Here is a 24,456-nt window from a genome sequence, read left to right on the forward strand (position 1 = left end):
ATGTATTACATATTAACGAAAACTCCTCAATGATAAGCAATGTGCTTCCCAAGCGGTGCTTGATTGTTTGCTTTTCTCTGTCTCTCTCACTCTCTCTGCCTGACGGAGGGGGTGTGAGCAGAGGGGCTGTTTGCCTAGAAGATACAGATGCTACTCTAAAAATGCTGAAAGATTACCTTCACATTGCTCCCTTCTGTTGCGGCTGCTTTATCGCGGTGTGCATACTTAAAAGCCCAACAGCACGTATTGATTTTTTGATTGCTTCCTTTTCTGTCACACTCTCTCTCTCTCTGAAATTCTCTGCTTCTGACAGCGCTCCTTTAAAGAGAAGATATGTTTGCATTTTTTTAATTGTGAGAAAGAACTGTCATCGTTGTCTTGTCATGGAGCACAGTTTAAGCTTTTGACTAAAGGGTGTTATTTCATATCTAGAGGGCTCTAATAATGTTAACAGTGTGGGAGAGTTTATAAGGGCTTAAAATATATAAAAATAACCATACAAACATATGGTTTCTACTTCACGGATTTTCACCTATCGTGGGGGGTTCTGGAACGCAACCCTCGCGATCGAGGAGGGATTACTCATTATATATATATATATATATATATACACACATATACACACACATACACACACAGTACAGGTCAAAAGTTTGGACACACCTCCTCATTCAATGTGTTTTCTTTATTTTCATGACCATTTACATTGGTAGATTCTCACTGAAGGCATCAAAACTATGAATGAACACATGTGGAGTTATGTACTTAACAAAAAAAGGTGAAATAACTGAAAACATGTTTTATATTCTAGTTTCTTCAAAATAGCCACCCTTTGCTCGGATTACTGCTTTGCACACTCTTGGCATTCTCTCGATGAGCTTCAACAGGTATTCACCTGAAATGGTTTTCACTTCACAGGTTTGCCTTATCAGGGTTATTTAGTGGAATTTATTGCTTTATCAATGGGGTTGGGACCAGCAGTTGTGTTGTGCAGAAGTCAGGTTAGTTGGACGATAATTTATTTTTCAACAGGACAATGACCCCAAACACACCTCCAGGTGTAAGGGCTATTTGAACAAGAAGGAGAGTGATGGAGTGCTGTAAATGGTCATGAAAATAAAGAAAACACATTGAATGAGGAGGTGTGTCCAAACTTTTGTCTTGTCCTGTACTGTGTCTGTGTGTGTGTGTGTGCGTGTGTGTATATATATATGTATATCTATCTATATATAATCTATATATATATCTATATATCTATATATATATATATCTATATCTATATATAAAACTTTAACTTCATTTAAATAATTTATATTGTTAATAATTAAAGGACATGGTGTTGCTACGCTAGCAAGGATCTGGCGCTCCGCTCACGGATTGTTCCTGCCGCACCCTGTAAAATTCACTGGGACTAGCGTGAAGGATTGAATAATTAAACATGTACTAGGAAGATATTTCAATGTTCCTTAAAAGTTTTGAAGAATCGGCGTTATAAGCTTACAGATGGCTTAACGTCCATTATAGAGCTGATTGTGTGGTGATCGGTAACTTGGAGAAAGAAAAGGAAGGACAGGAATTGGAGGTTAGTACGTTTGAAAGAGACAGTACTGCAGGGGCGGCCTTAGGCATGTGCAAACTGTGTACCTGCACAGGGCTGCCTCGCCAATATATATTGAATATAAAACAGAAAGAGAAAATAACAACACAGCTAAAAATGCAGTGTTAAATTTCAGCAACAGTTAAACGCTTGTGTCATGAGCACGAGGCGGCTATGCAGTGTCCGCAACTGACGTGGCCATCCACTGTGCATAAAATATCATAATGACATTGGCAGGCGAAGAAGCCACCGATTCTTTCTCTGCCCAGGGCCGCCACGAGCCTAGAGCCGCCCCCGAGTACTGCTGCAATAAATTATTTAATCAAAGGTCGTGCACAATCACTGCACCACAGTGTTCCAATGTTTAATAACGTGCTTTAACTGCTATCATCATGAAAATATCACATATACATCTCAGTATTTTAGTTATTCAGAGAGCTGTAATATTACAAAATTAATGGATTCTGTGTCCTGTCGGAGGTAGAGAAAGCCGGTTTAAGAAGCACGTAGTGATTCACACACATAGAGCACATAGAAGAACACATACAAAACAAAGCATTTAACATGCTACTTTACTTACGATGTAATTTGAGAAACTAGTTAAACGATTTTAAGATGAAGTTTATGATGTTCTACTTTAATGACAAAATAAACTACGTGATTGAAGTGGAAATTCTGAGATTGAAGTTGACATTTCGTGCTTTTTCCCCCCACTGTGTGCCTTTTTTTTCCTCTGTATCCTAATAAGCTTTCATATGACACTCAGATGGTGGGCTACAACTCGCCTTTTCATGGCGACTTTCATATCTGAAAACATTCTTTTTTATTTTGAGCACTGTGTGACTTTGTGAACTTGAGCTTTCGAGTTTCTCCGACACGCTATGTCACTCGATCAGCTTCCTTTTGTTGTTTATACCACTGTTTAAACCAACAAATAGTATGTTTTCCTTGCCTCCACTTGGTATTCGTTGAAATTCTTCCATTTTCCCTCTTTTCCCATTATCTTTTCACAGAACGCTTAGCTTAAGGGCTATTTTTATTTATTTGCATATTTAAAGAGGCGTAATTCTGGGAGGAGTGGGGCGGGACAGCAGGCACGTGCACAAACGTTACTTTTCATGCTGACCGGGATTTATGTAGCGGAAGAACGTGGAAGTTGGTGAGCGCACAGATTCCTGCATCTGGAGTTTTTTGTGCGTAAGCACAATTTGGCTTTTGTGCTTACGTCATGATATAGTGCGAATTCTACGCATGGCGTTATGTACGAGGCCCCTGGGCTTTTCAACTTGTTACTTGAGAAATCTTAGCAAACTCTCTCACTTTGTGAACACTTTCAACATTTAAAAAATTACTATACAAACTGGTAAAGAAATAAAATAGGTCAACAAAAACTGCCTGATTCCTGTACCAAAATCACAGTATGATATATAAATATGAATTGAGACCTAAAAATAAACAAAACTTCAGCCATGACCCAATTAGCACCACATTATTGTTTATTAGCTCCACTTTTCAAGAGCAATGTCAATGTGACCTGACCAACAGACCCTAGGAAGGCAGCTACAAAAAGACATAATGAACACTTAGCAATAGCTGCAGAATGAGCACTTAGAATAATCAAATGGTTGTATTAAAACACATGAAGATTTTAGTAAGCTGGTATAAGGCAAGGAACAATTACAGATAATTTGGGATGCTATAGTTAACAGCTTTGAAAGTCAGTACCTAAGTTAAAAAGACAATACAGTACCATAAAGATGGTGAAATTAAGCAAATTTGAATAATCATGGGCTGATTATGCTTGGTTAGACATCTTGAAATAGCATTCTGGACTGCTCTAATTTTCTGATAATTTAAAGTGAAAGGCTCTAAATGAGAATATACAGAGGTGTGACAGGATATTTGGGCATCAACAGGGGACAGCAAAGGTGAGAGACTAGTCATGCTCTGAAAAAGTAGAAAGGCATCCTGACTATTACAGCAATTTGCTTTAAAATTGAAGAGTAGTGGCAACTATGACTCCAGGGCTATTGTCGGTAGACAATAGGAAAAATCAGCTGGATTGAAGGGAAAAAAAATGTGAAAAGGTCACGCTTTTCAAGTTCAGATGGAGATCTCATAAGAAGTAGTAAATTTTTGTGTAGGAATCTTGCAATCTTGTCTATACATTCAGTTTATAGGTGTACCTATCTAGCAATGTTTCTGTTGCACCTTTTTTAGCCTTCAAAACACAATGAATTTGTTTTGGTATGTTGCTTGGGAATTCTGTACCATACTTAAAGGATTGTACTGCACTGTAGCTGTAAACTTGAATGCTGCAAAATCTTGCTACAAACAGCCCTTTTCTCCTAATCCCAAAGATACTTAATAGTATTGAGATCCAGGGACTGTGCACACAATGGCGCATTAACATGCTGGAACATTTCATACATGTGCAGATGTTCAGATTTACTTTGTCAGTAAGTACCTGGGGCCTAACATGTGCCATGAAAATATTCTCCACAACAGCACACTGCCACCATAAGCATGACCTGTGTACTACAAACAGGACAGCCCCATTGACTCATGTTGCTTGCACAAAGTTCTTATCAGTATGGTGCAAAACATACCTGGATTCATCTGACCAAGCAATGTTTTTTTACTTAACAATCAAGTTTTGATTCTTATGCTTCCACTGGTTAGTTGCTGACAACATTGAATGCAGTAACCCATTTCAGACATCACCAGAAACTGATGCTTTCTGAGATCACACACTGCAAAACAATCTTGAATTCAGATTTCCCTGCCTGTGGCCCGTTTATTTCCTTGTATGATTTTCTCGTTTGACCACTCTGATTAACAAGCTAATTTTGTCTATAGGATCATCTATCATAGGTAGTTTTTTTGCTTTTCTTACCATGCTTGGCCCATGAGTACAGCTGCAAGAACCAAGAGGCCTAGTACCAACTACTACTACCACATGCAAAGTCACTAACATTTTGTGTAGCATCATATATGAAAAAACAAGGTAAAGTTATACTGTTAGACTGCACTGTATTTTTTAGTAATAGCAAAGTCATGTTAAGAAATTTTTGCAGGGGAAGCAACAGGGATGTCCCAAGTTTGACCAGCAGCACAAATTATACTGGGACCTGACTAAGTTCAAAGGATTTGTGAAGCATGTAAGAGCAGAAGGAGGGCAGTTGACATTGTTGTTGAAGCCGCCAAGTACTATATTATGCGTACAGAGGTCTAATTTTCCTTTTTCTATAATGTCATCAAATTTAAATCAAATCAAAGCTTTTTTTGAGATTTTTGTGGTAGTTTACTTTTTCTACTGTGGGTGGGGTTACCCCTAAATATTGATATATCAAAATATCCTCTCTTAGCCGATACCTAGTAAACCCTATAAATACCACCCTGCAAAATGTCATATTTTAATTAAACAGGAATTAAGTGTTTTTGTTGGAGGGTGAGTGAAACAACTTTACATTGTTTAAATTATCAGTGCACTGTACACTCAAATAAAAATCAGAATTCTTAAACTGCTTCTTTTAATCATAGATGCAAGGATGGTTGTTTTGTGAGGGCTACATCTTTCACCTGAAGCAATCTTTTACATTTGTGTGCATATACTTAATGTAAGTTATCTAGCTCTATGTGCTACTGATTTGCAAATAGGCGTGAGTTTCATAATCATAAAACAAATAATTGTTTACATCTGCTTTGATTAATAAAGCAGCTTTCACCAAGGTTTGCTACATATAGAATAATTTGTGTAAGAGATACATCAGAATTAAATCTTCCTGACAAAAATGCTAATTAGGGGTTCACAAATTTATTAAACTAAAAAAGTAAACTAATTCACAGCTTGGAGTGACATCACACCTTTCAGTTTTGCATGCTGATATCAGTTTCTTTATATTGAGTGCAAAGTTCCAAGACATATGTGACTATATGTGCATCTTAGAATAAAAGTAAATATGTTAATGCACTAATTTAAACAACATTTATTACTGTAACTTGTTATTCACAGGTTGTTAAAATGATTTGCTTTAAAAAATGCTAGCAGAGGAATAATTACTAGGAGTAGAAAGTACAACTGCATAACATTTATTCTTAAATCACTACATTGGATTGCATTTATGTTTAAAGCTAATTTCAACTTTCTTTTTCTAAAATACTATGACATGAATGGCTTTGGTCCCATTTACTTAAAGAACATGTTTAAGTGTTTACTACAGTGTGCACAGCATGACTGTTAGATAGATAAATATGTTTAAAATTTTTAACAACCTTTATTAAGATAGAAATTAAAACAACATAATCATCACACAATATGCAAGAATAATAAACTTTTTCAAGGAGAATGAGGTCTACTCTTACAACACTCTGATCAACTAAACATTAAAAGGGAAGAAAACAAAATCAAAACAAAACATCAACCCAATTACATAACACATTATTCACACATCATATATGCCTAAACTTCTTAGCGTATTACACTGTAAGGGACGTCTTGCAAATCAGAATAACCCTGAAGGTCAAACTGATGATATTTTTGATGGAGAAACTAACATTAATGTGGTATTACAGCTCATTTTCTCTGAAATATTTTTTGTATATATTGGAAAAGACCACACATCAATATCACACAATCCTTTGAAAAATCATCTACAGTAATCCCTCGCTATATTGCACTTTGACTTTCGCGGCTTCACTCTATCGCGGATTTAAAATGTAAGCACATCTAAATATATATCACGGATTTTTCGCTGGTTCGCGGCTTTCTGTGGACAATGGGTCTTTAAATTTATGGTACATGCTTCCTCAGTTTGTTTGCCCAGTTGATTTTATACAAGGGACGCTATTGGCACATGGCTTAGAAGCTACCCAATCAGAGCATGTATTACATATTAACTAAAACTCCTCAATGATATAAAGATATGCTTCCCGCGCGGTGCTTGATTGTTTGCTTCTCTCTATCTCTCTCACGCTCTGTGCCTGACGGAGTGGGTGTGAGCAGAGGGGCTGTTTGCACAGAAGCTGTTTGCCTAGAAGATACGGATGATCCTCTACAAAATGCCACTTTATCTTAGTGCTTCTGCATACTTAAAAGCACATATTGATTTTTTGATTGTTTGCGTTTCTTAGCGAGCGCTCTCTCTGACATTCTCTGCTCCTGACGGCGCTCATTTGAAGAGAAGATATGTTTGCATTCTTTTAATTGTGAGAAAGAACTGCCATCTCAGTCTTGTCATGGAGCACAGTTCTAGTCCTAGAGGGCTCTAATAATGTTAACAGTGTGGGAGAGTTTATAAGGGCTTAAAATATATAAAAATAACCATACAAACATATGGTTTCTACTTCGCGGATTTTCACCTATCGCGGGGGGGTCTGGAACGCAACCCCCGCAATCGAGCAGGGATTACTGTATTTGTTAAAATATTCTCATCCAAGATGCTGATTGTGTTTATATTGTGATAAAAGAATGCTTTACAAAAAACAACGCTGTAAAATATTACAGGTAACCCTTCACCCTGTATATAACACTGGGCTACCAGAAAGCATACATGGACTATCAGGTCTGCAAAGCTTGTAGCCCAGCAGACTTCCATATCTATTTACACCCTGAATCTATTACTGAGGAAAGGGCCTATACTTTACAACACAGATTTCTAAGCTTGAACATGGCACATACAGAATTTTGGCTTGTTATTGGAAACAACGAAAATATATTCTGTTTCTAGAACAAGATATTGCCTAAAACAGTTAAACATCACAAAACCGCCAAATTAGTATCACCTATGTTATGCAATTCGTAAAGCAAAACTCCACCCAAAGGTGTTAATTATTACTTTCTCCTGTGTCACATATTTGTTGATCTAAAATATACATATTGGCAGCATACAACTGGACACCTAACAGATGGATTACGTGACACAAGTAACAGATTTTTTTCGATGACATTTTAATATAGCTTGCTTTTAATCAACATTGCTCCCCACTGACATCCAGTGTATCAAGAATGCTGTGATCTTCATTTTCTATTAAAACATTAGATTAGCATTTTTTTCGTGGTCATTACTACAAACACAGGATAAATAACAGATAAAAAATAATCATTTTCAGTTGGAATATCCCTTCAACAAAGATCACTTTCAGTTAAAACAATGTTGATGATGACCTTTCTGTAGATTCTCTATTTGTCTCAATTTTCGCTAAAATCTAGTATATCATCCCAAAAATTACAAAACAGGTGTATGGTATTTAGTATAAGTGAAGCTTCATAGTCCCTTTCAAAACAAAAACAACATTAGGTAACACAGTACCTTGAAGGTTGTACTTCTTGGCAATCGGCAGAGACAGAAGGCGCACATGGCTAATGGGTGAAGACCAGTTATAAGAGTGATGGCCTGCAAGTCCATATTGAAGGGAGCTTTGAGGGTAAAGGAAGGCCAGCACTGTCAGGAGAAGGAATGCAAGTATGAAAAAAAGCTGCAGGAGGGAAAAAAAAATCAACATTAATACATTTTAGTACAGAATATGTATCAAAACTATATAGCATTGTACTAATCCTAAAAGAGCATTCCAATTTATTCCAATTTATGCAACTCAGATACAGGTTTTGCTATTGAGTGCTCATGTGACTTCATCAATTGTAAAAATTAAAAAACCCTTTAGTCTTGGGGCAAGTGAGAAGTAAATGTAGGAAGCATTGCTAAAATAAAGATAACTTTATTAAAAATACACGTTTGGTTTGATGATTAGTAGACAAAAGCTGCAAATGAAATAAGACCTCAGTGCCACAAAAAAAGCAGGAACAATCAAAGACTTCAAGTATTTAAGGCTACTTGATCATAGGTCATGGCCAATTCTGCCATAAGACATCTTATTCATTCATCACTGCCTCTAACACTTATCTAAATACGTGTTTTTATAACTCAAACTTAGTAATTCAAGATTGTCTTGTTTTGTTGCATTTTATATACCACACCTATTAACTACTCTCTCAAGAAGATCACCTATCTTAATAACTTCTGCATCTAACCAAAACTTGTACAACATAATCTCACTAATAAATAACTGATAAAGAACAGTGATTAATAAGGTTGTTAACACAAAACTATTTTTTTCAGGCTCATTAGAATAATACCTACAAATCTAAGCAATACAATTCCATTTTACAAAAACCTACAAGTATGACTAATGTTTTCAAAATGACATACAACCTTCTACATTCTCCTGAAAACCATTAATATATTATCCCGCACCTTACTAGCTGCTATCAGAATGGGGAATCGGGGTGGGTCCCTCCTGGGTACATTGGTCTCCAGCACCTCCAGAATGAACTTCTCAATCTCTTTCTCAGACATGCCAAACCGGTGTCCTGACTGACGTAGGACATCTATGCTTTCAGACAGCTTGTCATAGATGCTTGGTTCACTTGGGGCCATGCCCATGTTTTCAAACTCCCATCTGAAGCACTGATCCAATAAATGGAAAAAAATGTCTTTTCCTCCTGATGGATTCTGGTCCTACTCCTTCAGTATTTAATAAACCCAGGATACAGTAAGGCATCACAGGACTCTATAATTATATTCTGGAACATCACAGCAATTAACCAGGTCATGCCACTTCTGCTTAGTCGACTTCCTGGACGAGTCCTCATGGTTAAGAGTTTTTACTTTGAACTCAGGAAATCATTAACAAGATATAGAGGACTTATCTTCACAACCCTGCTAGCAGATGGTTTGGAATGATGCTTTTTTTTCTCTCTGTTAATAAAAGAAAGCATATATTTAAGTTTAATTATTTATGATCTGCACATAATCAGACTATTTCTATTTGTTCAGAAAACATGAACTGAAGTAGAAATAAACTGTAAACACATTTATAATTATTCAAAAGTTAATACAACACAACATTCTCAAACCTATTTAATACAATTTAGGGTCACGATGCCAAACATCTGTAGCATTTGATACAAAGAAGTAAGCAGCCCTGGACTCCATTAGCACAACAGTATCTGAATATTTTAAAGAAAATCTTTCTTAAACTTTACGCTTGCTGCAAATATTCAAAGATTATGTTTAGAATGACTAACTGGGCATCATTAGCATTACTTTCCACCCAATAGTCATGGTGATTATTATATCAATGAGATTTAACTTTTTAAAAAACATCTTTAAAGAAATAAAAATCAACATGTAATTAGAGCAATGTAACTTATGAGAGGAAACCACTTTACTACAACCTACACAGAACACATCAATGATATAAAGTGAGCGGTAATGTATACAGACCACTTGCTTTTGCAGAATTATTTTGGGCCCCTGGTCTTTCCCAAAGGTCAAGAATTATTTCACTATGCTTGTAAACTAACTACATTTTTATGGCTGACTCAGTTTGGGTCTTGTGTTTTTCCTTGTTTTACAAGACTAAAATTGTAAACTAACAGCATTATAGTATACCTTGCTCTTATCCCTTTCATGGTCTAAAACAAAATGAAGCTTGTTAAATGTATATAATAAATTATTCAGATCATGTGCAGGCAGACATTCACTCTGAACAGTTTTACAGTGTTTCTAGTTCTTATCACCAGCAACTGCTGGTGATACCTGTCAGGCTTTCTTTGGCTCCTTATTAAAATACATTTTTAGCTTGTCTTTTGAGGCTGCCTTGCTATCCATAATCATGCTCTTTTCTTTTACACACTTTTTATCTTTTTAAAGTAAATTTACATTGTTCCTTCAAGCTTTCATCCAAGATGCTAATTCCATATAACATTTACTTATGCCACTGATATTAGTTAGTGCAGGGATAGGCTCCAACTTCCCAGCTCAAGATAAGCAGGATTGGAACATGGATGATGGATAGACTTGCATACTATCCAATGCTTTAGTTCCACAACAAATTTAACTTGTGTTTGTATGTTATGAAACCAGATTATGTTTTTAACAAAGACTGTTCTGTTTAACTAAATCATTTTTTTCAATCAGAAATTTCCCTATTCATACCTAAATTCTCCTCAGCTTTATATTTTTACTACATTTTATAAAAGGCTGCATCCTAACTCCAGAAAGTATTGAACACCAACAAAACAGAACTCTTTATTGTGCTGGTTATGCACTGTTATTCACACAACAATGAAAACCCTGATGTTAAAGTACAAAAATATTACTACTCCAGTCCTAGAGAAAAGTGTTACTTAGTTTTGAAGCTTCATCTAAGTCTATCTGCAAGACTACCAATAACAAACATACCACATTCACAGCATCATTTATCTTGCCATTGTGTTACAACCAACAAATAGATAGCAATTATGCATTAAAATGTGTATCATTAAATTTGTATTCTACTGAGGCTGTTTTATTATATTTTTTACTTAAAGACTGAGTGACCAACACAATTTGACTAATTGTATTCCCACATTTGTAAACAACTTTAAAGATTAATTGAATGCTCAGTCACAGGGCAAAACAAATGAGGCATCATTTCACCCAGTTATTGCCTTTATCTCCTTACAGTACCAATCAAAAGTCTGGACTTCCAGACATTTTCATGGTGTTATTAGAAATTCATACTTGTTTTCTATAAAAGATGCTGGCCCTAGAAGCAGAGTTTCAAAGAAAAAAGACATATCTGAAACTGACAAAAAAGATTAAAATGGTCAAAAGAACACAAACATTGGACTGAAGAGGTCCGGAAGACCATATTATGGTCAACATTCAGGAATCACCTTACCTCTGTTGCAAGCACCACCAGTATTTAGCATTTCTATCTAAAACAATGTAGTGAGAAGTCAGGCAAAATGACACCTTTTATTAGCTAACTAAAAAAATTTCAGGGCCCGAGTTGCCTCGAAAGCTTGCATATTGTAATATTTTTAGTTAGCCAATAAAATGTGCCATTTTGCTTGACTTCTCACTACATTCATAATGGCTAACACGGCACAACACCCTAGTACTATCAAAAAACAAGACATTTTAAGATGTGTTCAAACTTTCTGGCACTATACATCCAAACCATCCATTGCCTATTTATTACCACCACATGACTTATAGCCTTTACATCAATTCTTCATTCTTCCCTTCATTTGCCCTTCTAATCGCTTTGTAAAATGTTATTTTAACACTTTATATATTTTTCTTATAATAAAAATTCTTTGCATGTATATAGCACTTTTCTCACTACTCAAAGCGCTCAGCAATTGCAGGTTAAGGGCCTTGCTCAAGGGCCCAATAGAGCAGAGTCCCTTTTGGCATTTCCAGGATTCGAACCGGCAACCTTCCGATTGCCAGTGCAGATATCTAGATCATCTCAGTCCTTTCTAAACCTGGGAAATAAAATTACCATGAAACTCTAACTTAAAGCTTAAAAAAATAAATAAAAATCAGATCACCACAAACAACACCCAACAAGTCAATTTAAAATATTTAAATCTTGCTCTAATAGAACATATCAGCTTGTTGTTTTTATTTTTAACTTGCAATAAAAACATTTTGTGACAATGGTTTTTCTGATTTAAACTATGCAGACGTAAATTTATGAAAAATCGGACACTTACAAGATCATCTATATTAATGGTAAGTTTCCCAAACTGTTAACACGTTTACTATTAATCGGGGTGCTCAATCCCATTTCTGGTTGGATACAGTAGCTAGAGTCTAGTTCAGTTGTTCTCAATGTTCAGCCCTAAGGTCCCCCCGTGGCTGCATATTTTTGTTCCAACCAGTTCCTCAAGCAGTCAGTTATTGTTAGATAGATAGATAGATAGATAGATACTTCATTAATCCCAAGGGGAAATTCACATAATCCAGCAGCAGTATACTGATACAAAGAAACAATATTAAATTAAATAGTAATAAAAATGAAAAAAATGAAAAAAAAATTAAAATTAGCATTTACTCCCCCCGGGTGGAATTGAAGAGTCTGTTAATTACTGTTAATTGATCGAAATTTTTAAGTAGCTGGCATGCTAATCCTTTTATTTTGCATTTAGAAAAGTGCAGTAGTGTTAGGTTTACACTTGTAGGAAATTAAAACATATTCTTATTTGTTCTGTATCTTTAAATGCTTAATTTGGGTTTTTAATACACATTTTCAGTGGAGTTTGCATTTTTTAATTATATCTGAATTCAAACAATTAATGTTAAACAGAGCAGACACCAGCAGAAATAACTACGACTCCAAAGAAGCAGCTACTTCAGTGTTTACCCACTCGAGTGCTCATAGACGGAAATAGAAAGATAGAGCAATGACTTCTAAACCATCTAACACATATTAATTCCTATTTCACTCAGAAAAAGACTAATAATGAAATATCCGGGAGGTTGTTAAAAGCACAGAAACTTGGAAATAACGGCCTGCTTCATTAAGGTAGAAGTGCAATTGAGAGAAGAAATGGGTTGGGACAAAGCCCTGCAGCCACAGAGGCCCCGAGGAGTGAGCGTTAAGAGCCGCTGTTGTAGTCTGTGAGCATATCAGCCCAAGTAGGACTAGCTTCACATTTGCTACACTCTTTACCTCCTATGTGAATTTACAAGATATTCGAACTACTCAAAGGCACAGGTTTAATAATTAGCAACGTTCATATTTTGTTGAATAAGTTTAAACATATTTAACAAAATTCAACCTATAAATAAGTCAGTAAACATTACACGTGTTACTTGATTAAACAACCCTTCGGAATGTGTATTGGTACATGACAGTTTTAAAGATTGACAATTCTGTTTCAGAACATCTTACAACGCTTGGTAGGTGTTGTACGCAAAACCTTGCCAGGCATGGTACCTGGCAGTTTACAGGAACTTCCCACCCCTCACCGTTGCAGTATTGTACTACCTGGGTTAGCGATACGTCGGTGAAATTGCCTTTCATCCCTCACTTTTCAGCGCACTCAAGTTCAGTTTTCCTTTCATTATTTTGAGGTAAAAAGTCGCTTAACATTTGCTAATTTCTCACATCTTTATGCATAAATCATAAGATCAAGTGTCACGAAACTGAATTCTTTATTTCCGTGATAATTCGTAGATGTGCTCTGGCCTTGAGACTAAGAGCTACACAAGCAACACTTCCGGTTTAGCCTCGGCTTCACGTGTCATCGCGCAACTGCGAGCGGCCGAGTGCTTCAATGCTTGACTCTGATTGGTCTGTTCAGTCTCCGATTGCGACGCCGAAGATGTTGCTTTACCGCGACACATTCCACACTGCGCCCAGTTTATATGGTTTCAGAGCTACATAATTTCAAGCAGGGACATAAACGTGGAAACAGTTTAGTAAATATTTCCTGTTAAATGCAATTTAAACATTTTACATTTATTTTCGATGAATCGTCGACACGTATTTTCCACCTAATTAGGTGCACATACATGTTTGTCCCGCGGTGCCTTCTGGGAATCAACTTTTAGTACAAAACGTCTGAAAAAATCTAATTAAAATTAAGTGTAAACTATATATATATATATATATATATATATATGTAAGCATTGTGTAAATGTTACACACAACTAACATTAAAGGGTTAAATAAAATTATCCTAAGAAAACTGGAACTCAAGTATAGATAGATAGAACTTTATCTATACCCAGGGATAAATTTGGCTTTTTACAGAAGCTCTTTAAATAAATAAGTAATAGGTAAATTCAACATTCATTAATTTAATGGTCCAAGAAGATGCCTAACTTTGCACAATTTAAAATAAAATCTGGTCATTTTATTAACACATTGGAAGAAGTGAAAAATGCTCAGTCGGAAATAGAACTATAAAAATATAAAGCATTGATTCTCAACGCACTTTAACTTAGAACATAAGTAATCTGACAAACGAGAGGAGACCATTCAGTCCATTAAGTGTGTTTGTTTAGCTAAAATCTAAGCTGTCCTAATATTTCATGCAGATATTTCTTAAATGTTGTCAAGGTTTCTGCTTCAACTCCATGTCTTGGTTCCAGATTTCCACAGCTCTTTGTATAAAGAAATGATTTCTGAATTCAGTCCTAAATGCTCTTTTTGAAAACCTGGAAGAGGTCCCAATGCAGTCTCTTTTGCTCAAGATTAAACAGATTTAATTCTTTGAGTCTGTAAGCATAGGTTACGTCCTTAGGTCCTGAGATAGCCCTGGTTGCTCTCCTCTGCACAGCTATGTCTTTCTTGTAATGTGGTGAACAGAACTGCACACAATACTCCAGATGCCGTCACCTTAATATATTAAAGATTTTAAGCATAACATCACTTGATTTGAATTCAATAGTTTTTTACAAAATAACCTAACATTTTATTTGCCTTTTGAATCATTTGTGCACATTGTTTAGATGATTAAATTATGATCAGCATATGGTATTCTGGATAATGGACTATCTGTCAGGCATATAGCAGTTTGTGAGGCTCAAGGTCTGTGTCTCTGATATGGATGTGAGCAACACTGGGACACAACAAGGAACAGTCCTGTCTCCTTTTCTCTTCACTCAGTACACCTCAGGCTATATAACAACAGGCCATGTTACTTGCAGAAATTCTAGGATGAATATGCACTTATGGGGTATATTCATAAAGGGGTGAGACAGAGTATAGGAGTCAGGTGGAGAAATGTATTTCTTGGTGCAGAAAATATTGTGTGCATCTTAACGTCAACAATGCCAAGGAACTGGTCATTGACTTCTGCCACACCAAAGAGCCTCTGTGTTCGCTCACTTTGCAGGGAGTGTATGTAGATGTGGTCCATAACTGTAGGTCAGTCTCTAGGCCCACCAGATCAAGAAGCTATTGCAAAAAAGGCAGTCTCAGTTATGGGTCGCATAGAGGCAGTAGTGGAGGAGAAAATTAAAACAAGACTGAGTGCCATTTTGAACAATGCTGCACTTCCTTTCTCTGTCACACTAACACTGAGGAATTTCATTCAACACATTATTAAGCAGACGTATGTCTGGAAGCCATACTGGTAGTTCCTTTATACAATAGCAGTATGCCTGAATAGTGAATGTGACTGCCGATTCATAAGTTTTTGTTTCGTTTTAATTTTCTACTTTTTTCGTCACTGTGGTGTGTGTGCAGAAGCGTAGCAAAAAGGACAGGCAAGGCAGGAAATTTCCTGGTGTCCCAAACTTGGAGGGGGTCATTGAGGGCATCCATTTACATAGGCACTCATTGCAATGACAACTCTGTTTGAACCCACTATGAAGCATTGACACACTACAGTACAATGACAATGTGGTGCTCCAATTTCCGTTGAGAAACTGTTACTTTTTTTACAAATGTTAAATGTAATCAGCACCTTTTTGCATTAATTATGAGAGGATATACATATCTGGAAGTTAAAAGTGATAAAAACAAAAAACACAAGAACATGAAGAAGAGAAGAAGCACAGCAGTGGTAAGTAGTGGAGAATCTGCAATGTTGATTCAATTAATATGTCTCCGCTGACAGAGTTGGTCTGGAAAATACTCAATTTAGAAGACCACATTAGGAATCTAATAGTGATTAGGCAAACTGAAAATTGGATTATATCGGTTTGTTTAGACAATTTGGCCATTTATTCTTCGGCTTCAGTCTGTCCAGACCCCACTGTAGTCAGTGTGTAGCCAAAATCAGCAGAACCAGCTCAGACACAAGGGTAAGTTGGTAACAGTGAGACTGTGGTCTAAGAAAATTTACTTCCTGGGCACCCAAGTCACCAGGTCAGACCTAGAATAGATATTCATCACTTTTATTTGCTTTTTTAATTTAGACTTTTAAACTATATTATATTATTGTCGTTTTTCTTTCTTCTTTACAAAAGTTATCCCTGTCTAGGATTTGTTCCTGCCTTGTGCCCTAAGCTAGCTAGCTGAGATAGGCTCCAGCACCCCCCCATGACCCTGTCCAGGACTAAGCAAGGTAGATGATGACTAAAATAAAGTAGTTGTACTTATGGGGTGTATTCACAAGGGGATGAGACAGAGTATAGGACTCAGGTGGAGAATTATATTTCTTAGTGCAGAAAAAAATATCTCCATCTTAGCATTCCTATTAACATCCCTTAACACCCTGTTGACCTTATTCATTTAGATTTTGCGCTAAAATAATTGGAATAGATTTTGCCATGTTGGGGCTTGTTGAAGGGTGAGTTGGAATGCCGCATGGAGTTTTTTGTCTAAGGCCCCCAACCCGACTACCTAGAATTGCCTCTGTGTGTGTTGTTTGTATATATATATATATGTATTTATCTGTTTATGTTTGTATTTATTTAAAGAGCTTCTGTAAAAATCCAAATTCCCCCCTTGGCGACAATAAAGTTCTATCTATCTATCTATCTACAGTCATATGAAAAAGTTTGGGAACCCCTCTTAAGTCTTTGGATTTTTGTTTCTCATTGGCTGAGCTTTCAAAGTAGCAACTTCCTTTTAATATATGACATGCCCTATGGACACAGTAGTATTTCAGCAGTGACATGAAGTTTATTGGATTAACAGAAAATATGCAATATGCATCATAACAAAATTAGACAGGTGCATACATTTGGACAACAGAGATATTACATCAATACTTAGATGAGCATCTTTTTACAAATATAACAGCCTCTAGATGCCTCCTATAGCCTTTGATAGGTGTCTGAATTCTGGATGGAGTTATTTTTGACCATTCTTCCATACAAAATCTCTCCAGTTCAGTTAAATTTGTAACACTACTTGAACACTACTTTCCACCTCAAAGTTACAAAAAACACAAGGTAAATCGAAGCCATTTTTAAACTTTACTAGCACCTGCTTAGCAGGGCAAATACAATGAATATTTTTTAAAGTACCTGTACCGTCACAAATTTTATTGGTAAAGCAGTAGCTTCATGAGATTTTTTAAGCTTCCTTCCAATCAATATCGTCAAACTGAGAAAGCCTGAGGCTTTTTGCTGATTAGATTGTATATTTTTGACAATTTTTTCTAAGATATTTATTGTTTTAGGTTTTGTCTTTTGAAATTAGTTTATATCTACATTTGACTTTAAATTCACAATGACTATATTATGTAATAATTTAATATGTCTGAACAGTAGGTATGGTTTTAAATTTAATTGTTTATTCTTTAATGGATATTGGAAGTCAGTACTTCTCTAAAAATTCGGAATAGGAGAATGAACTTCTTTATCGGTTCTGTGATTGATTTGTTTTTTTTTTAAGTCTATCTTTTGTTCTATTGCAGGAAATAACAAAACAATTGCACAGACAATTTACATCAGTTCTATACAAACCAAATTTCCAAATTATGATGAACATAATTTTAAAAAGGTACTAATTTCAAATAGCTGTCAACTTGATACAAAAGCCTTGAATTCACTATAAATTTGTAAAAAATTTTTTTACTTTTTGTTATTTATGGAAAATTTAGTATCTTTCACATACATTTCACATTCTTAAGGAGTAAGGAACTTTCTTATTAATTAATTAATCAATTATTATTGTATACTGTTAAAGGTGATTACTCTTTGTACAACTCTTGTAGATACTCTTATTTTTTTTGAAAGTGAAAAAGAACTACAAGAAATATTAAATGTGGAAGTAGAAGGAGGAGGAGAATGGACTAATTTTGAATTGCAAGACGACAGATAGTATTATCGCACTGGCACCAAGTGACAAAATAAATCCTTTGCTCTTTAAATTGCTTTTTGGGTAGCTTTCTATGCTTAAAATGACTGCTTATCTTTGCTGCACTAGTTGGAATTCTGTTTGTGACTTTTCAGGATTGCTGTTTTTAAGGGCTTACCCTACCTATAGCAGTGGAGCTGCAGAGTAGGCAGTCTCTCAGCTGCCTTCCTCCTTGTACTGATGCTTCAAACAGCACTCAAGAACAAGTAGTTGATTCAATTCCCGCTACTGACACTGTGTAAACAAGAGCAAGTCACTTCATCTGCCCATGGTCCAATCGGAAAAACAAAAAAAAATGCAATCAATTGTCTCTCAAAAGTTGTAAGTTGTAAAAGTTTGGCATCAGCTAAATAAAATCCAGGATATCACACTTGAGACTCTTCAGCAACTCCTTTGAAGAGCCAAAGGAGCTAAATAAAATTTTTAAAAATCATGTCCTCTACTTTTATATGTTAATAACCACAGATTTTCTAATACAATGTACACAATTCTTCCACAGAAAATTAACGAGTACATGGTCTATAGTTATCAAGATGCTTGAATAATTTATTCTCTCCTTTAATGAGATGCTATTTATAGCTGCTTTATTAAAGTTTTTTAAGGGAAGTAAAATCAAATGTTATTTATAATATTTATATTAATATAAATAATATAGTATACATAATATAATATAAATAATATTTATTAATATTTATAAACAAACCAGTGGCTTTAGAGAAAACATTAATTACGAGTATGTCAATAGCTGGCCATATTGTTAGAATTTTTCAAAATAATATATCATCAGCCAGCTGACTTATAATGATACTTCTTCCAGCAACAGAAATTAATCTATTCAGAGGGGAGTGGAGTAGCCCAGACCAGAAGTAAAAGTACTCATCCAGAAATGTACTCACATGTAAGTAAAGTACAACTACTCAAGCTAAATTGATTTTAGTTTTAATGTGCTGTAATAATGTTAGGATTTTCAGAACTTCAAATGTACATCTTTTTAATAAATTAAGCAAACAACCTATAGGCAATCTACAATAGCCAAAGATTGAAATTAAAAATAAAAACATTTTAAAGTGTTTTTTATACAAGTTATACAAGCCAACTTGATTTAAAGTATTAAATCTTTTTAATGGGCTCAGCTGTGTGGCACTAACAACACACCCTTCTGCATTTCTGACTTAAAGAAACTTTTCATTATTGTATTTTTTTCCAGACAGAAGAAATTTGTCATCTTTTTTTAACTCAATCATTCCGGATGGTTTGAAAGGTAGATAATGCTACTACTAGTAATAATAGTTATAATTGATTTAACACGTTTCAGTAAATATATTAGCATCTTGTAGTAAACTTCAGACAATTAGTTTTTTCACCTTGCAATGTTGTCCTATACTGTAGCTAATAAGTTAGTGATCTTCCCTGTTCAACATTATTATTGTAATACTGTTGAAAAAACAAAAAGATGTTACTATCATGTAGAATACTGGCAAGCTACCTACACAACAGGAGAAAAGAAGATAGCCAAGTGTTTATGTATATTAGAAATAAATCCTGTATGCTTAATATTTTGCAATATGTGATATGACATTTTTTTATCGTCTTCAATCTAAACATTGAATTTCAGACTAGAGATATGCACTGAACTACTTGGCAATTCTTCCATGACTCTAATTCGTAACTGTTTAACTAGATCTTACAGAAGAATGGGCATGGTAGCATATCCTTCAGTGCAGTTTCTTTAGGTTTAGGCAAATTTGTGACTTGCAAACTATCAACGACACATCTCTGATTGACAGGCTATATTGGCCAGTGGAATCTATAAAATACATCATTGTAACACAAGAGGGTTTCATTATTGGATAGCACTGTGGAAAACTATGACTTCTTCTTTTTTCGGGCTACTCCCAGTAGGGTTTACCACAACAAATCATCTGTGTCCATATTTTCTTTTCCTCTGTGTCTTGCTCTGTCACACCCACCACTTGAATGTCCTCTCTCACCACATCCATAAACCTCCTCTTAGGCCTTACTATTTTCCTTTTGCCTGGAAGCTCTGTCCATAGCATCCTTTTCCCAATATACCCAGCATCTCTCCTCTGCACTTGTCCAAACCAATGCAATCTCGCCTCTCTGGTTTTATCTCCCAACTGTCCAACCTGAGCTGACCCTCTAATGTACTAATTTCGGATCCTGTCCATCCTTGTCACACCCAATGCAATTCTTAACATCTTTAACTCTGCCACCTCCAGCTCTGTCTCCTGTTTTTTGCCAGTTGAGGAGGAGTTGGTTAGCATGCATTGTAGTAGAGAATTGGTGGACCTGGCCCAGGTGTCCTTTAGAGAGATAGTGTAAACACCTAAGGTGGTGCGGGAGGAGTATCCAAACCAGACAAGTAGTGATAGGTGGGTCATGGTCACAAGGTGTAAGGTATAGGGTGCACGCTGTCTGGGGGCAACAGCCCCAGAACTGGAAGTGTCAAACTGTTTTTAGGTCTTTGCGGAGCTGGATGGTGTCTCTGGAGATTCTGAGGTGGTATGCAGGGAGGAGGAGCACCAACAGGCCACCTCAAAACCAGTTCCCAGAAAGAGAGAGGTAGTAATAGTTGGCCACTCAATCATTAGGGTGATTAAAGTACAGGTTTGCTCCAGAGACAGAGAGTCTCACACTGTGTGTTGCCTTTGGGGTACACAGCTGGGAGACCTTTCTGGAAGGGTGGATAGGCTCTTGGCAAGAGCAGGGGTGGATCCAGTTGTCATTGTCCATATTGGAACAAATTACATACTTAAGAGTAGCCCGTCAGGTGCCGGGCTGAGGAGCAGAACTGACAAGATAGTTTTCTCTGAAGTTCTGCATGTACCATGCACCTGTCCAGGTAAGACTGAGGAGATTAGAAGGCAGGACAGAAGGGTATAGGTTTATGGGGCATTGGGACTTCTTTTGGAACAGATGGGACCTGTTCCGATATGACAGGTTACATCTGAACCAGGGGTCACAGATGTGTTGGGAAAGTGTATGAGTAGGTTACTCAAGGGTTGTTTAAACTAGGAAATGGGGGGCAGGGAGTTTAGGACAGGCTAGGCTTCGAACTGTACATGGTGGAACAAACAATAGTGTAAAAAATAACAATGCATGTAAATTCTAACCCAACATTTAAATGTAATATTAAAAGGAGTAACACATTAAAAAGAGCTTTTCTTAATGCTAGAAGTATCAAAAATAAAACAAGTGAGTTGGAATTTTATGAAGCAGAGCATAATTATTATATTAGAGCAATAATGGAAACCTGGCTAAATAACAAAGATGAGGATGAGTATAACATAGAGAGGTATACATTTTGTAGGAAAAATAGACAGAACAGAAAAGTATGTGGGCTTGCTGTTTATGTCAAACAGAATTTAAATGCAAGTCCTCTTCTGTTGGATGATGAGCCCCATGTTAATGAGGACATGTGACTTCGCCTGGAAAGCATTAGGGAAAGAGGTCTTATTTTAGGAGTGTGTTACAGTCCGCCCAATGCAGACAGTAATTTTAAAGCACATCTTTTTAGTAATATTAAAAAGACAAGTTTACAGTGTGTGAACGATAGGGGGTGCTCTCGCTCCCTTGAACCCCTGTCCACGACTCCAGACACCAGGTAAAAGTCCAAATGTTGACTTTATTTTGTCGCCACAGTGCACAAAGCACACTCTCCACCACAATACTCATTAACAAACAATAAACCACAATAATACAATCCTCCAGCTCCCAGACGCGTTGCCACCCTTCCATCCAGCTCAGCTCATTGTCTGTGAGTTCCCATTGTCCTTTTATACTCCCTGACCCGCAGGTGTTTCTGCCCAACAGTCCACAAGTCCTTATTCCTTCCGGGTCAGGGTAAATAGTCCTTTTCTTCAACCTGGAAGTCCGTCGCTCTTCCTATGACAAACCTCCGGGTCACAGGGCACGAAGAAGCCCTTGGTCCTCCCTGCATTTCCCTCCTGTGGCCCCCACAGCATCCAGCAGGGCTTTACATAAAAACTCCAATGTCCATGATGCCCTGCTGGTCTTCTGGGGACCTCCATGCTGCAAGGAGGGCTCCACCTGGCGGCTTGGGGGTATTGGCCGGGATAAATGGCCGGCCATCCATCATAAGTGGAATATTATAGTCATGGGGGACTTTAACTATCCAGTATTAACTGAGGTAATCTTGCAAATAGTGGAGCACAAGAGTTTATACAAGTAATCAGTGACTGTTTTTTTAACTCAGTATGTTAAAGCACCAATGCAGGGTGAAGCCTGTCTAGATTTAGTTTTTTTGTAATAATCAGGATAAAATTGAGGGTATAGAGGTGATTGAACCACTAGGGTCAATTGGCCATGATATAATACAATTCTCAGTATTTTATAAGACTATGCAAAGACCAAAACTGCTAAGTTTAACTTAGGTAGCGCAGATTTTAAGCAAATGCAGCAATGTCTGAGGAAGATAGACTGGGATAAGCTGTTAAGAGCAGAAACAGTTGAGGAACAATGGAACATGTTTACAATGGTTTACAGGTAATGCAGGGCAGGTACATACCTAAATTTGGAATTAATTAGGAAATAAAAAAACTCTGCAGTGGTTTAACAAAAAGTTCAAAAAAAGCAGCTGCAAAGGAAAAAGCAGCTGTACAAGGTGTACAAGACTAATAACTCCAATGTGAATCGTAGGGCATATGAGAACTTGAGGGCATCCATTAAGAAGGATGTTAAGGAGGCTAAAAGGCAGTTGAAGAGTAATACAGCAGATAAGGTGAAACATGACCAAAAGAGATTCTTTCAATATTTTATTTTTAAAAGAACAGTCAAGGAAGAGGTGAAGTGCATCAGTAATAGTAAAGGGGAATTAAAAAATACAGACAGTGAAGTAACGGATGCTCTAAATAAGAATTTTTCTGAGGTCTTCACAAGTAAGGAAATGGGACTGCTAAGGAGGTATTGACTGATTTAGAAACACCAGTGTAAAAATAAACACACAAGCGTCAAGTTTTTGATGCATGCATTTATTTCTATTACTATGTTTTGTTTGACTTTACAAATTCACATTATATACTTTATTTATAAAATATATACAGCAGTGGTGACAAGGTCAGACAAATAAAGAATTATTTGCCCAGAGTGACAAAAAACAAACCAAAACAGGTGTGTAGTCCAGTATACCCTTGTAAATATTGCAGCTCTCCGCCACAGAAAAAGCTGATGTTATATACAGCATTAATTCTCAAGCTGACTGAAGCTTCTAAAGCTCTTCTTGGAAACTAATTCCCATGTTGTTGTTACTCAGTCACTAGATGCACTAGTATTACTTAAGTGTTTTTTTATCATACCAATCACAGGTAGTAACTTTTGTTGCCATCATACTGGAACGGCTGGCTTTTCAGCTTGCATTTCTGTGCTTATCTTGATATAGACTTATATTCTGATATTCTGCTGACTTAAGGAGCTTGGTAGATATCAGCAATTCAGAACACTAAAACAATATTGCCCAGTGAAACTGCACAGTTCTCCTGCTGCTTTTGCTCTTCTTTGCATATGTTTCCATTTTTCACTTTGCTGATGTTAACCTACAAATGAAATGTTTATCCTCATTCTTTACAACACTGAAAAGAAAAGTGTCATCAAGAGGCTCACTTTAGCTGAATGGAGCAAACCGTAGAGTGCGTTTTAGAGAAAAGCAAATCCACAGGTTGCCCATGAATATTTAGGAAAAGTAGGACCTTTCCACATGGTGTATAATTTTCACACTCCTGTATTAGGGGTGGAAGGCTGCTTTGCAGTACTAGGGAGTTAGGGAGGCATCATGAACAGTGACTATAGAGGTTCAAAGGTGATGTTACTTTTTAATTTCATTTGATAAACTGTACCTGCTATCAGATGGATGACTGAATGTTCAAATATCATTAACCAATATAGTTTGGTTTACCTGGAGACGTTGTGATATTTCCTGCAGTCTTGCTGTTGCCTTGATGATAGTGTCGCTGCCAAAAAAGGAGTGGCAGCAAGAAAAGGGTTGACAAATTCTGTGCTGAAAGTATATAAATATAATAGTACATAAATGTACTTTTTCACCATTAGGAAGACGGATTTCTTGACAGACATACTCTTCTGATCTTGGTTGCCTTTTCACTTTCACCTTTTGATCAGTAAAATCTTTGTCACAGTTAATGCACGTTATCGAAAAAAAATGAGGAAGATGCTACTGTGGAATAGAGCAGTCACCATAATGTGTTTTAGGTCAGTAAAAAATGTGA

General features: G+C 36.4%; 1 protein-coding gene across 1 annotated transcript in view; it reads right to left on the reverse strand.

Moving 5' to 3' along the window:
- c3h6orf89 (chromosome 3 C6orf89 homolog) overlaps window positions 1-13,677 on the reverse strand; it is a 32,204-nt gene extending 18,527 nt beyond the window's left edge. Inside the window, exons 1-3 of the mRNA XM_039749232.1 lie at window positions 13,424-13,677; window positions 8,851-9,354; window positions 7,909-8,074 (exon numbers count right to left, since the gene is read on the reverse strand). Of these exons, the coding sequence (XP_039605166.1) occupies window positions 7,909-8,074; window positions 8,851-9,039 (355 nt within the window). The 5' untranslated portion in view covers window positions 9,040-9,354; window positions 13,424-13,677. The remainder of the gene's footprint in view (window positions 1-7,908; window positions 8,075-8,850; window positions 9,355-13,423) is intronic.
- Window positions 13,678-24,456: the final 10,779 nt, after the last annotated feature.

Source organism: Polypterus senegalus, chromosome 3, assembly GCF_016835505.1.
Source record: "Polypterus senegalus isolate Bchr_013 chromosome 3, ASM1683550v1, whole genome shotgun sequence".
NCBI classification, from domain to species: domain Eukaryota; kingdom Metazoa; phylum Chordata; class Cladistia; order Polypteriformes; family Polypteridae; genus Polypterus; species Polypterus senegalus.